The sequence below is a fragment of the Trematomus bernacchii genome, unplaced genomic scaffold, assembly GCF_902827165.1.
Source record: "Trematomus bernacchii unplaced genomic scaffold, fTreBer1.1, whole genome shotgun sequence".
In the NCBI taxonomy this organism is placed as follows: domain Eukaryota; kingdom Metazoa; phylum Chordata; class Actinopteri; order Perciformes; family Nototheniidae; genus Trematomus; species Trematomus bernacchii.
Window position 1 is genome coordinate 7,306,403 of NW_022987720.1, and position 16,026 is coordinate 7,322,428.

Sequence of the window (16,026 nt, forward strand, 5' to 3'; positions counted from 1 at the left end):
AAAATTGGAAAAGTTGCCGATTATTTTCTGTCAACAAACAAAATTTGGCAAATGGTGAGAATGGTCAGTTTGTTTCCAATTAATTTGGAAAATGTCAATAAAGAGTAAGAAATGTCATTCCCAGTTTCTCATAGCCAAAGGTCTTTCAATGTCTTGTTTTATCAGTCAAAACAGCAAAGATATAAAACAGTGAAAGCAGGAACTCTCTGAAGATATTTTCGCATCAAGCACTCACTCAAAAACTGGTGTTTATTTTCTTTTGGAGGGACTAATCCCTGCAGCCGCAGCACTCCACAGTATTGTCTACGTTCTCCCTGATATTAACTACTAATTGACTCCTTCCCGTCCCCTCAGCCCTCCCTCATTCCTCAGCTGTCAGCGCTGCATTAAGTCATCCACGCTCTTCGTAAACAGGCGGTCTTTGCTACCTGACCTATGACCCCACCGGGCACCCCTCTGCCCTTTAAGGGGCCAAACAAAGGAGGCCAGCACTCGAGGACGTCCCGGGACTCTCTGGCCCTCCGACTCTCAGCTCGTCCTCTGTCTCTGAACTTTTGTTACGACCTCTGTGTTGACTTAAAGCTGAGAGCGTTGTTTCAGCAGGAGGACATTAAATCACGAGCACCAAGACAGGACACAATCTTAGTTTCGGAAATGTAGATACTGAAAATAACCTTGAAAGAGATGCAAAATGCACATTTCTACAGGTTTCATCACGTTATGATTTTATATCTATCTGTTGGACAACAATAAAGTGTAATATCGCAAAGCCTTCAACAATATGATTACGATTTGATTAGTTTGAAGGGCCTGGGATTGATATGAAACTGTATCATATGCCCATTTACCAAAATCAGTTACCTTTTTACATCAACTCACAAAAAGCCACTTAAATATGATTTTAAAATATATTCACTGGGCTCTTTTAGTTATTTAAATAAAAAACAATCAATTATTTTCCCTGATCGAATGTTCAGGAAGGGCAGAAATGGTGAAACAGATGTGCCAAGGGGATTTCAAAATACAAGTTTTTCTTAAAGAGGATAGTATGTATTCAAATGTTTGCATCAATGATATTGAATAGTGCTCATTGAATAGATATATTGATCCATATAATAATAACAACGATATTTATGGTTAGATCATGATGGTTTCTTATTGTTGTTGTTTTGTTTTTTTTATTGCCAGGATTTATCCCCTGGGTAACATGTATATCTGAACACAATTTCGTCAAAATCCATAACATATTCAGTTTGAACTAAAGTGGTGGATCTACTGTCCGTGCAGCCAAATTAAAAGAAACATCAAACATATTAGCCAATTTGTCTAAAAAACACACCTTAGAGTTACAGTATGAGGGTTGCCTCTAGCAACACTTTCTCTATCAAAAACATACAAGGTGTAATATGGCTGGGTATAATGCCATTCTTACACAAAAGGAATCAAAACCCCATATTTACCCAAGTTCAAAAATATTAAATAACTTATTAAAGCAGCAACATAAGCTGTTTTAAAGATGAAATAAATAAATAAACAGTATTATAAAAAGCCATATCTCTTATGTATTTATCAAGAATATGGTTTAAAATGATTTTACGAGCAACTTCAAAATGAGATTCATTTCTAGCCACGGTAGAAGTTGGTCGAAAAAATGCAGCGGGTGTATAGAGACACGTCAAATTTAGGGGGGGGGGAGGGTTTGAGAGGAGACAGCAGGAGGATTATAAGAAGTTTAAACACAGAGAAATATTGATGAGGAGAGACTCAACTTTCTCCATCTATTCTCTTCTTCCAGGCTAACGAGCTCCAAGGGGGGAAATATAACAGTCAGCGTTTCAGCAGAGACTCAGGATTTAAACACAGAGAGCGAGATGATGTTTGACACCAGACACACAACTAGCACCTCGATAAATCTGCTGAGTCAGGTCAGACTTCAGCCTCCTGGTTTCCAGCTCTTGACAGTGTAAACTGTTTTATAGATGCAGTGGGAGCGCTACACACACAGAAAAGTTTAACGGTTTTGACTTCCTCACTCACCCGTCTGAGTCCTGGTAGTTCACATTCAGTCTCTTGGTGGAGCCCAGCAACTCTGAAAAACACAAAATCAGAAGCAGAATATTAAGATCTGAGCACCATGAGCATAGATGGATTATTGAACGGGCGCCAAGTCTCATTTAAAGAGACTTTAAATGACCATGTGTTACATAAAACAACCACAAAGAGATGCTAAACAACTGCAAAGAAACTTAAAAAGACTACAAAGAGACACAAAATGACATCAAAGAAACATAAAAAGACAACCAAGAGTCAAAAATATTACAAACAAAAGACTAAAGGGCTACAAAGACACACAACATGAATACAAATAGACAACAAATGACAACAAAGAGACACAAAATGACCACAAAAAGTCACAAAATGACCACAAAGAGAAACAAAATGACCTCAACGAAGCACAAATGACAACAAAGAGGCGACAAATAACAAAATAAAAAACACAAAAAGACTAGAAATAGGCACCAAATACTAAAAAAGATAGACAAAATGACTTCAGGGAGACACAAAGTGACCTTCAAAAGGCACAAAATAACAAAGAAGACAAAATAAGAACAAAGATTCAAAACTTTTCCCTGTAAAATTGTATATTTACATCTTCCGGCGCAGACTGAAAACTCATCTCTTTCGACTCCACTTCGAGCGATAGAATTACTAACAAATAACTGCTAACAGAGCACTTATATACTAATAAAGGACTGGCTTATCTAAAGCTAGTTGAGTAGCACTTGAAATGTTTTGGCTCTATGAAACCTGATGAACTTATATGATTCTGTTTTCTTCAAGTTTGTATCTTCCTGGTCGAATGCACTTATTGTAAGTCGCTTTGGATAAAAGCGTCAGCTAAATGCAATGTAATGTAATGTATAGTAATGTAATATTTACATACCGGCAGTAAGTGCTCAAGTCAAAAGAATTATCTCGGAAAAAGACCTATGATAATAGTATTGTATAATTATAGTTATACAGTTATAATCTTTGTTTCTTCAACAATATTGCAAGTTGATATCACACAATGTTTATTGACTGTCATAACCATGGGGAAAAGCTTTGTGACTGAATGTTTTAGTCTTGCACAGATTCAAATGAAGGCAGCCCCTCTTATTAACATTGCAATCACTGCTGGCTAACATTGCTAGGACCACTAACTAACAATGCAAGCATTGGCTGCTATCTACAATAACACTATGGCTTTGGAAGCCAGCAATGCTTGCTAACGTCGCAAGTACCGCTCTCTGATGGGGCTAGCACTGTTTGAATGTTACGGAAGGAGGTGCACTTGGACCAAAATGTAGAACCAAAAAAGCCATGGGAATTTCAAAAACAAAGGGGTATCACAGAAGTACCACCCACATGAATGTATAAAGACAACTGGATACAGACAACAAACTGATGAGAACAGGAGAAGCTCAGGACAGTGGATTGACTTCAACGTGACTGTTTCTAATATCCGCAGCTTCTCGTAGGGATGGAGTTGATATTTGATTAAACCTGTCAGTGGATTCTGATGATTTTTAGCTGTTAGTGTTTTATATCCAAGCTTTACTGCATTTCATGAACTCTTTCTGAATGCAGACTGTTGTGTGTTTGGAGGACTTCCAATTGTCAAGAAAGAAAACTATATTTAGTGAAGAGCTGCTGCTGCTGTACACTTCACCACAATGAGAGGAGAGAAGCTGCCCTTTCGTCTTCGTTTTGTTTATTGAGAAGCAAAAAAAAAAGTGAGGCGTCTCCTGCAGACGTGTAATCATATATCTGATACTTGCAGTGGTCAGACTTATTTTAGTTGCTAGATTTTTACAACAGATTCTCTTTCAGGCCAAGACTCGAGTCCAAAACGGATCCCAAAACCTCGCAAATCTGCAGACTGATGCAAAACCTCCTCCTCTTGCTTCATTTTTGTGGCGGCAAATTAAACTTGAAGCTCAAAAGTAAAAAAGAGAGCCAGTCCCTGCAAACCCTGGAGCTGAAACACTCCATAAACAGCACAAAATTAACTTTGATCAAATGTGCAGCAGATGATGAAGATGATGATGATGGGAGCCACAGCATTTCATATTCTGTTGGAGGTCAGCGAGAGTTTGATTTCAGATACGTTTTATTATGTAAGAGGAGAAGGAGAGCTGGCCTCTCGTCTCAGTACCTGGCCCAAGTCTCAGGACCTGCCCCTAGTCTAAGGACTTGCCTCTAGTCTCAGGACCTGTGCCTGGTCTCAGCACTGGACCCACTCCAGGTCTGAGGACCAGCCCCTAGTGGTCCGGCTCCTTGTCTCTTGACCGGCCGCTAGTATCAGGACCTGCCCCTAATCTGAGGACAGGCCCCTTGTCTCAGTACCGACCCCTAGTCCTAAGAATGGCCCTTGTCTCAGGCTAGGCCCCTAGTTTTTGGTCTGGTCCCCAGTCTCTGGTCCGGCCCTAGTATCAGGACCGGCCCCTAGTCTTAAGAATGGCCTTTGTCTCAGGCCAGGCCCCTAGGTTTAGGTTTGGTCCCTAGTCTCTGGTCCGGCTCCTAGTATCAGGACCAGCCCCTAGTCTGAGGGAGGCCCATGGTCTCGGGACTGGCTTCTTGTCTAGAAACTGACCCTTAGTCTCAGGTTTGGCCCAAAGACTCAGTTCTGGCCCTTAGGTCCATAACCCAACCCTAGTCGTACCGGCCACTCAGGACCTGCACCTAATCGAAGCGGCCCCCAGTCTCAAGACTAATCTTAATGTCTCAGGACAGACCCCCTAATTTCCGGACCTGCCACTAGTCATACTGCCTTCTAGTCTCAGGACCGGTGCTTTTTTCTCAGACACATAGTATAAGGATCGGCCCATGCTTTCATGACCAGTCCCTTGTCAGGAACAGGCCCCAAGTCCCAGAACCGGCCCTAAGCCTGGGGACCCGCCGTTAGTCTCAGGTTCGGCATTAAGTCTCAGGTTCGGCATTAAGTCTCAGAACAATCCCCTAGTCTCATTAACTGCCCTTAGTTGTCTCAGCACCTAGTCTCAGGACAGGCTCCCAATCTGAGGTTCGGATTAAACTCGGTCTCATTCTTGCTAAATGTTGTATACATCCAGGCGTTTCTCACACATGTCTCACCCTATACATACTATTTACACTATGGTATAAATAGTATGTATAGCTTTCAGTATGCAGTCTGAAATAATGAGACAGTTTTCATGTCTCTTTCCCGCTGCCTGTACGTTCAGTTTGCATGTAACTTTACATTTTTGTGCAAATGTATTCCCATTAATTATAAAATCCAGGTCAATATCAAAGCAGCGCTTCGAACCCCAAAGGGAGAGCCTGCTGTGTTTTTCCCCAAAATCTGCCAAACTTCAAATACTGTGTTGCTGCTGGTGGAGGCTAATGCTCCATCCAAAGAGTGTCTACAGGCTGTGTGACCTTTGACCTCCTGTGACCCCTGACAGTAAACACTGTGTGTTTACACCCAAGAAAACAGTTCAGTAAGAGAAATCTGGGCAACGTGTTAAAGTGTACTTAAGTGGTTAGTTTGAAGTAAAAAATCACACACACTTTTTACATTTTATTCATGTTTATAATTTAGCCATCATTTCTAAGATACTCATTCTGTTTTTTCTTTTGTGATGTTTCCCTTTGTTTATAAAAATAGCCTATACAATTACTTTATTGTTTCAATTACTTTATATAATGCAAGTTTAATTTATAATATTTCACAATGTATTGTTGATTAAATGATTAGTAGTATGATTATAACCAGCATCGCTAATATATTAACAGTCAATCTTATTTCAGTTTTGTTTGTTTTTTATGAGGAAAATGTCACGTTGTCAAGTTTCTTTCTGCTCCTATTTTAACTTATTTACCTTACATACCAATGAGATTATTTATATGGCTATTGACTTGTTATTATTATTATAATCATAAGAAAACCATCGATGTGAATTGCTGAATAATGATAAATGTTTATAGTTATTGTAGCCGTCTCACTTTCTAATCGGGTGTGCGGGTCTGTTTAATGCAGCAGGTCTGTTTGAAGGGAGTCGGAGGTCTCGGAGGGAAACATGGGCGCCAATCAGCAGCTCTCCTCCTCCTTCCTCCCCTGTCCTCCCTCTTCCTTCCCCATCCTCCCCCCCCGGCCTTCAGAGAGCCTGGCACAGGAACAGAGGAGGCAGAGGAAATGTTTGCCTGTCTCTTATCTGCAGACTGAATGAGGACGATGAAGAGGAGCTTCTCCACTGTCTTATCTGGATCTTTATCCCCCAGTCTGAGAGCTACAGCTGCTGCAAAAAAGTCTGGACTCAGAGTCTGGGAATTCAATGCTATTTAATATGCCCTATGGTCATTTCAAAGATGAGTTATAAGAGGTTATTCAATTGTACAACCTTGTAGGTCTAGATGCCAGACAACGAGAAATACTATCACAATCACTGATCACAATACCAGAAATGTAGAAGTCATTACCAATACCAGTGAATTCTTGATTTATATTCAATAACATGGTTATGAACTAACCAACGAATCCCATGTACTGTACTTCAACATTTACTTATTTATTAGTATCCTGGTTTTTGTTAGGTTAACAGTAAGCCGCTGTAACTGTCAATTAAATAGGTCATAATTCCCGTCCTAATATCTATCTATCTCTTTATAATCTCCTCTAAACAACTGGATTTATTCAAGTCTCTCACCGAAATTCATATTTTTTAAGATTATATTTGAACGCATCATGATGAATTCGTACTCATTTTCCTTAGCCAAATACACGTTTTACTGAATGAAGATTGAATGCAATCCACTGATTGTTGCAGTTCCTGTACTGAGTGTCTTTGTGTCTGCGATTCATATTTTGGGACGCGGTCATGTTGGTGAAGTTGGTGAGTCTCACTAACTTCACCAACATGTCCAACATGGCCATGGTTTTGCCAAGTCTTGCACCACCTGCTCTTCTTGCTGCTGCCATTCAACATGTTGAATCGCGGTGAGGGATGGTGTCTAAATAAATCTCTTTGATTGGCTGTTCAGCATCAGTGAATCAGCGCACGTGAACGCAGTTCAGAGTGTACGTGATATTTGGCTATGGGCTGCAGTCTTTGCGGTGTGTTCAAGTACAATATTTGTGCCTCGACGCAGACAGAGACACCTTTAAAGTCTGCAGTGCAACAAAGAGTGAGCTGCAGATCAGCATTGTGCAGATTAAACCTGTTGTTTACATTCCCGTGGAGCCTGTGGAGCGTGGGGGGGGGGGGGGCGGAGACGTGTGGAGGGTCAGGCGGAGGTCAGCTGCTGACGGAGGAATGAGGCCCGTCTTATCTGCTCCGCTGTGTGGCGTCAGTGTCATGGCCCGCTGATAAATATGTCACACACATTGTTAAGTGTGTGTTTATTTGTATTATTGATATTGTTGCTTTTGCATTTTCTTTTCCAGTTTGTCTGAAAGATTGTTGTATGGTTCTATAACATTTTTTTTTAAATCTGTAAAGTGTTGGCAACTTTTTGAATGTATTCACAATAAAGCTTTAAATTAGCAAAACATTCAACTCAGTGAAAGTGGAATATAATATATATTTTCTTTTCGTGTATCCTATAATATTTTATTAGTATTTTAATTTGATTTTGATTACCTTGGTCTATATACTGTCTTCCAACCTATTACTTATATCTTATATTGTGTTTTATATAGATATATGATATATGTTGATATTTATATATTTACGGTTTATTTGAGGTTTTTAGCTTATATGGAATGTCTTGTTAATATGCTTCTGCTGCAAGAAAATAATTCCCTAATTTTGGATCAATCAATGACATCTGATCAAATTTCTGTCAAATCAAATCAAGTTTTATTTATAGAGCACATTTAAAAGCGATTTTTGGTCGAGCCAAAGTGGTGTACATGTAATAAAAACACTTTTCTACAATCACAATAAAAGACAATAATTTACAACAGAAACATAAAAAACAAAAACACAGGGAATAGTCAGGTGTCGTGCTCCGCTCTGACTAGAAGGCCAGGGAGAAGAAGTGAGTCTTTGGTGAGGATTTAAAACCCCTAGTGTCTCGGCCGACCTCACATGGAGGGGCAGAGTGTTCCAGAGCCTAGGGCCAGCTGCTGCGAAGGCTCGGTGCCCTCAGGGTTTGAGCCTGGTCTTGGGCACTACCAGCAGCAGCTGGTCAGCAGACCTTAAAGCTCTGGCTGGGGTGTAGCGCTGGAGGAGTTCAGCTATATAGGCCGGAGCCAGCCCATTTAGTGCTTTAAAAACAAATAAAAGGATTTTAAAATCAATTCGGAACCGAATTGGAAGCCAGTGTAGTGAGGCCAGAATTGGGGTGATGTGGTCACGCTTTTTGTGGCCAGTCAGAAGACGTGCAGCTGCGTTTTGGACTAGCTGCAGGCGTTTAATTGAGGCCTGGTCCATACCCACATACAGAGCATCTTAAAGACAAAGGTGCCAAACATTTGAAAACAGTTACTTATGTTATTCAACAAAAAGAAGCAAAAAATCATATTATCAATCAACTCTCTGGCTAACACACGTTTATAATACTTTCTTGTATTGTTCAGCAGGAAAATCTCCACATATAAACACCATTACAATAAACGGAATTTAATTGTATTTTATTGCACAATATTTAATTTTACATTCTGTTCTTGTATACAGTATCTTATTTTATTTACATGTATATAGACTCCTGCATTTACTTGGTCACTTTTAGGTTTTTAGCTTATATGCAATGTCTTGTTAACATCCTTCTGCTGAAGGGAGATGCTAGCTTCAGGGTCAGCCATCAAAAATACGCCATCCCAGCACCACTCTATGGGACACATTTAAATGTTGACCTGAAATGAAAAGTCAGAGTCTCAGAAAGTAAGAGGTTAGAGAGTGAAACGACACTCTGAGAGGAGGGGGAGGTCAGTGGTGGGTGAGACACGAACCCTCCCCCTCTGTGGAACAATGGAGCAGGCAGAGGAAGTGCAGAAGAGGCCCTGCTCTGCTCCTGAGCTCTGGCTTTGTTCCTGAGCGCCTCCGTCACACACCAACACTGACACGCACAAACACGTGCACACACACATACAAACACAGTCAGTCCTTGAACTGAGTGCATGATCCTCCGCAGGTGTACATATACACACACCTCTAGGCTATTTTTGACTAATACAGTGATGACGTATTTTTGTAGTCGGACCCTGAAGGTAACATCTTCCTGGCTCCCTCCACTAAAAGCATTATTGCAGAGAAAATAAAACTCTCTGGCTAACACATGTTTATAATGCTTTCTTGTATTGTTCAGCAAGAAAATCTCCACATATAAACACCACTACAATAAACATAATTTAATTGTATTTATTGTACAATATTTAATTTTACGTTCTGTTCTTGTATACAGTATCTTATTGTATTTACATATAGACTCCTGCATTTACATGGTCACTTACAACATTCTCTCCATTATTCAGCTTATTGTATTCATTTATTTCCTGACATGTATATAGTTTACTTCATCTGCATTACTTGCACATTGGTCTTGCAACATAATCTGCACTATTTTATTCTAATCTATTCTACTCTGTTTTTTCTTGCACAATTTCTATTTGATTTTTGTATCTGTTTTATTGTGTTATGTCCTATATAACTATGTTGCAGTGTTGGAGGAGCTTGGGACTAAAGATTTCCAGTGCCATATCTACACTATAGGTTCATCTTACTTCGGTTCAATTTAAATCCTTGCGCCCTCACTTGCGTCGTTTCCCTGTGACTAGTCCCTCCCACCAGGGAAGCATGGAGAGACGCAAGGAAACCACAAGAAGCAGGGAAATTAGTTTTAAGAGCAATGGGACGTCGTTTCCTCCAGAGCGTCACGTGAAGCGACGTCTGTTTGTGATGACGCCGCACAGCTGATCGTCTGACAGCAGCCAGACCAGTGCATGCGCTGCATCGTCCAATCAGTGAGCGATACACAGTAAGGGGGCGGGGTGAGTGTCTGAGGATTTCACCGGAGGATGGTCTGGTGGTTCCTCGATTATCGCTCCTCCGTTATCGCTCCTCGATCCTCCGGCAAAAATAAGGCCACTGGGACGGTACTCAAGATGGCGCAGACAAATCAACTTCCGGTGATACCGAGCCCGAGGAGCGAGGAAATGAAAAATAACCGAAGTGAGACGCACCCTGTAGCTACTGTGCATATGACAATAAAGCCTTTGAATCTTTCAATTGAACTTTTATGATTTTTGAAGGGTAAATACTATCGTCAGAAGAAAAAGCGAACATTTGGCTATAAACTAACTACGTGACGCTCAAATGACTTCACGTCCCCACCGCTTAGCTAAAGGCGGCTAATGTTCGACCTGATGACGTAGTAGTCTCAGTTAGACCCTAAACTGAAAGATGAAATGGAAGCCAATTGGAATAACACATCCATACATCCAAACATGCATCCAAAAGAGTTCAGCTAAAGTCAAAGTAGGGCTGCTCGATTATGGCAAAAATCATAATCACGATTATTTTTGGTCAATAATTGATATCACGATTATTAAAAACGATTATCCATTTACTTTGAAAACATCCATTTATTGAAAAACATAATTTGAACAGTATGTTTTTAACAGTTGATTACCCTGAAATGTAAGTATAATTCAACTGAAAAAACAATACAAAAAATAATTAAAAAAAAAGAAAATTACTTTTTTTTATTTTTTAATAATAATATTTTTTAAATATTTTTTAAAAATAATAATCGTTTTATTTCGATTACGTTGTTTTCGTAATCGTTACAAGCCAAAATCGTAATCGAGATTAAAATACGATTAATTGCACAGCCCTAAATCAAAGAGTTGAAAGTGGCAGAAACCCAACTTTGGCTTAAACCAGTGGTTCTCAAAACTTTTTCTGCCAGGCCCCCCCTTTGGAGAAAAAAAAAAGTCGGGACCCCCCAATACAAATAGTCAGGCTCAGACAGAGATTTATTTTGGGGGTGCTGTGGGGTAGCTTGACGTTTCATAGAGGGTGCTCAAACATTTAGGGTTTCCCATTAATGTACCAGTCGCTACAGTGGAATTTTCTACTGCAACAATCCCCACGCACATACACAGTGTACCTGCGACTGTTACAATGAAGGCTCGATAATCAGCTCACGGCATATACGTGTAAGCAGGGGTAAAGTGCTATTTTTACAGGTGGTGTGTGGACCTCACATAGGGGGGTCCGGGGGCAAGCTCCCCCGGGAAGATTTATTTTTAAATATTGAAGTTTAAAGCATCAATCTGGAGCAAAATGAAGAGATCTATGGATACCTCTCTCAACACCCATATGAAACAGAACTGTAAACAGATTTACTTTTTCTTTATGGATATTTTACAAATCACCCTTTTAAACTTTATTCTTGTTTTACTGTCATATAGTATTTCATACCTGTTTTTCATTTATTCTCTTATTTTTTTATAACTATAATGATCATATAAACGTGTGCCTCGGAAATAATTGTTTACATTAATGGTGACCAAAACGTTTGAGACCCACTGAGATAACACTGAGAGAGTCCTTTAGTTCACTGAGCCTCTCAGTCTGACAGGAGAGGACTCTCCTCCACTTTGTTGTTGAAAAAACTCCTTATATCCGTTAGCGTAGCTCGCTAGCACCAGAAGCTAACAACAACGATCTCCGGTACCGGTGCGCTCTCTCTCTCTCGCACGCACACAAAATGGCTCGTTCCACACACACACACACAGAGCCGAGCTTTAATGAAACACAGAGACCCAGACGTAATAGTACTGTACTGTATCATATTATTTTCGAATCAATAATCTTTCAAATTATGATTTTTTTTTTTTTTTAATCTTTTTTTTTTTTTTTATAACCATTTTTTCTTCCTGGTCTCTCGCGCCCCCCCCTGTCATGCCTCTGCGCCCCCCAGGGGGGGGTTGTAACTACCATGTTACGTCTTGAAATGCTTTCAATTGCATCTTGTTTCTCAGAATAAACAGCATGTGTTGTTTTTTCTCTGGGTGGAGTGTGAGTTTTGTCTCAGCTCTCCTCACATATTGTTCAGGAGGAAGTGGCTCCACACCCTGTTCCTTTTCCTCAGAGACCTTCAGATTTCTGGACTGTCTGTCATCACATTCAAGATTAGCAGCCCTTGGCTTGATTATAAGTAGTAATCCTAAATCCAAGTGAAAAATCCACCACCACCAAATAGATGCTAACTTCATGGTTGGACTACAGAACTGGATCCTCCCTGCACCACTCTACTACCAGACACCCCCCCTCTGCACCTCCACCTCCAGCTTACAGCGTGTGACCGGGCATGCCTGGGTGTGGCGGCGGGCTGAGCCTCCACTTACAGGAACAGAGATAAGGTGACGTAACTACTACTTTCCTGCAAATATCGTAAAGCAACAATAAAATACATTGGAAATAGACAATAAACTTCAGGACTTAAAACATCTTAGGTGCAATACTATGAATTGACTAAGTCTGTCAACTATATATTGGACTGTCCCTTTAATGCACATTTCCCCATTATGAGACTAATAAAGGATGGTCTTTGAAATCAGGAAATTGTGGCATCTTTTTTACAATTGTTTAATTTGTGTTTTTGTCTTACATGCCAAGTTAGGCTTTTACTTTGAAACGTTATCAAGTTGTACGCAGTTTTTCTACATGCACCAACCAACAAAAAGGTGATTAAAGGAAAGAAAGACAAAACACTTTGACATTTTTTTTTGTAAACAAAGATAAATGGAATATTAATGCCATGTTAACAGAAAGTAGAAATATTATCTTTTTTGAATAAAATGCACAAAACGTTTTTTTTTGTTTTTGTTTATGTTTTGTTGTGTGCCTCCGAGCTTCAGTTTGAGGCGGCCTCGCTGGGAAAAAGAGCAGCGAGAGCCTCTTTGGCGTGTGCAGAAAACTGTGAGACACAGTGTGGAGTCAGATTGCAGGGAGAGAGAGAAAGGGGGATCGAAGGATGGGGGTCCACATACCAACACCGTGACATAACCGCCTCCATTCTTCCCTCTGCATTCACACACTCGGACAATGGCTGGCACAGAATCTACTCTGGGGATTTTAGGGAGAGAAATAACTGAAACTTAGATTCAGATGTCACGCTGAGCCTCAGACGTGCAACTGAAACACTCTTAAATATGCACAAGCCAAGTTTTCTGAGAGGAAATGTACTCCATTTTTAGCTTCTCACCACAATTCTGACCCAAATTAGAGCTCTCTGAATTCCTCTCATGCATCGTGGTGGGAAATGTTCTTCATGTACAAACAGAGGCTAAACTCCCAAACTGCAGAGTCTCATTTAACACAACAGGATTCTGGGTATTGTACTCCAAAGGTTCATTTCAAGCTTTTCCAGACCTTTCAACAATGGTGTATTACATATTTGTATACAAGTCTGCTTATCTTTGAACTTAATCACAATAAATTAGTCGGTCTTTAAAAACCACACATTTTCTACAAAAGGATGAAACATTTTAGGAAAACATAACAGAAGGAGGATTCTGGGTATTTTACCGCTGGTTAATAGGCTCAAATAACACCACTTTCCAAGACAAATTCAAGCACTTTTCAATTATTTCAAGGTGCATTTTCAAGCTTTTCCAGCCCCTTACAGCTGTGGTAGATTACATATTTATATACAGTATAGTATGCTGATTATTGCATTTCTTAATCACAATAAATCAGTATTGTGCTATAACACCCATATTTTCTACAGAAGGGTGACAACTTCAAGGAAATCAAAAGATAATTTAGAAGAGAGGATCTGGGTAATTTACTGTTGTTCAATGTGCTCAAATTACACGCTTTTTATGTAAATTCAAGCACTTTTCAAGTAGGTCCATGTGCATTTTCAAATTTTTCCTGTGATAAATAACATGTGTTTTGAGTATAGTATGCTAATAATTGCACTGCTTAAAGGTAGGGTAGGTAAGTTTGAGAAACCGGCTCGAGATCGCTAGAATTTGAAAATACACAACCGGGGAAAATCTGCCACTTCCTTATAGAGCCCCTCCTCCAACACACACGAACGCGCACATGACCAATGAGGGCACGAGATAAGTTTGTGCACAGATGGAAGGCTGACAGGCAGGTAGGCCATCCAGTTATTTTAGCCGGGCCGGCTAAAATGATTGGTCGTACTTTTTACAGTACTACGGCTTCCACAGATGACATTTTTGTATGGATTTTTTGTCAAAGCACTTAAGATATTCATTGCTATCGGGATGTTAAGAGCATTCCATGGAATATAACAAAAAGTGCATCTCGAGCCGGTTTCTCAAACTTACCTACCCTACCTTTAATCACAGTAAATAAAAAGTATGAAAACACAAGAGGATTCTGGGTATTTCTGCTAGATAATGGGCCAGGGTTAAAACACATTTCCAAAATCACTCTTCGTGCATTTTCCAGCTGCAACTACGTATTTATATTCAGTAAAGCATGCTAATTCCGCACTTTTTTTCCACATAAATTGGAATGTTATTGCACTATTAAAAAACAGATTATGTTTTGTGACACCTTTCTACAGAAGGGGGACAAGAAAAAGTTAAACAAATGAGGATTCTGGGAATTGTACTGCTGGTTAATGGGCTCAAGTAACACCTTTCAAAAGCCAAATTCAAGCATTTTCAGCACCTTACAGGGATGGTAAATGACATATTCACATAGTGATTATAAGACCGGATTGTATTACTGTAAAACTAAAGTGGTTCAGGATGAATAGAAATGTCACTAGAGGTGTGTACAGGCAGCAGAACGATGCATTCACTGTCCTTTAACATAAAAGTCATGTGACATCAGAGCTGCACAGATGAAAAAGAGCCAAGTGCAGAACCTCCATTACATAACGCAGGTATAAAAGAAAGCACCAGCAGCCATTACTCTCCTGCACACACTACACACACTACACACACCACACACACACAACACAATACACACAGGATGTAGCCTCCAACTACATTCATTATCGTCTCGTTTTCCTTTCAAAGCTTCTATAAAAAGTTTCCTGCTCCGCCGCTCTGAGCATGCTCACAGGCAGCTTAATCTGGATCTATTTATAATAATAATAAGAACAGTGTTTATGTGAAATATAGGAAGGCAGCCAACTATCAACACGAGTTCAATAGCAGGGCAGCAGACACAAATCTCTAAATCTGGGAAATCAGTCTGACTTTTAAAACCAGGGGTATATTTTTCAGAGACAACAGTTAGATTGTACTGCCTTAGTCTTATACTCTTATTAATTCACAGATGCTGCACAAAGTGAGGCGGGAATATATAGTGTCTATTGAGGATGTCACAATACAAAATATAGTTGAAACCAATGTCAAACGGGATTCCACATTTCTCAATACCAATTCGTTACCACGGTAATAAACAAACCAATATTTCTTAACATACAAGCTAACAGCTTACGTTAGCTATAGCACGCAATCTCAACCTATATTTGTGGTTCACAATATAGCAATATGAGGGAAACTATGGCATCCATCCATAGTTATTTTGCTGCATCTAAAATAAATGTTGTCCCAGGGATAACTGGACGCCATTGTCTCAAGCCCTTTAAATAAATGCCTGTCCCTATCTATTGCAGAAAGAGCTAACAAAATGGTGTCTGAGCCAATGTGGATGACTGATGAAAGCCTTCCAATTACACACATGCAAATAGTGTTTATCGCTTTATGTGTAACAAATCAGAGATCTTCCTGATTGAAACATCAAATATAATTAATTCCACTAAAATCAAAAACTTCACTCCCGAGACGGTGTCAAAATGCTGAAATACGGTATGCGTATTCTGCATTGCTGAATTTAGAATAGGTTAGGACGGGCTCCAGAGTCCTATGGCTGATAAAAAATGTGTTTGGGACGGAGCCTATTTTACCCAGAAAATGCTACATATTCAACAATAAATATGTGTTGAACTCGGCAGGATAGCTAGCTAACGTTAGCACCTAATGGAGTGAAGTTGCATTGTGAGTTACCATAGGAGTTGTCA

General features: G+C 39.8%; 1 protein-coding gene across 7 annotated transcripts in view; it reads right to left on the reverse strand.

Annotated features, from left to right (window-relative positions):
* The window catches only part of LOC117493308 (caskin-2-like), a 75,584-nt gene that overhangs the window by 48,284 nt on the left and 11,274 nt on the right, over positions 1 to 16,026 (reverse strand). For all 7 annotated transcript variants that reach the window (XM_034143812.1, XM_034143809.1, XM_034143811.1 and 4 more), the window contains one exon: positions 2,038 to 2,089. In XM_034143812.1, coding sequence (XP_033999703.1) covers positions 2,038 to 2,089 — 52 coding nt within the window. The remainder of the gene's footprint in view (positions 1 to 2,037; positions 2,090 to 16,026) is intronic.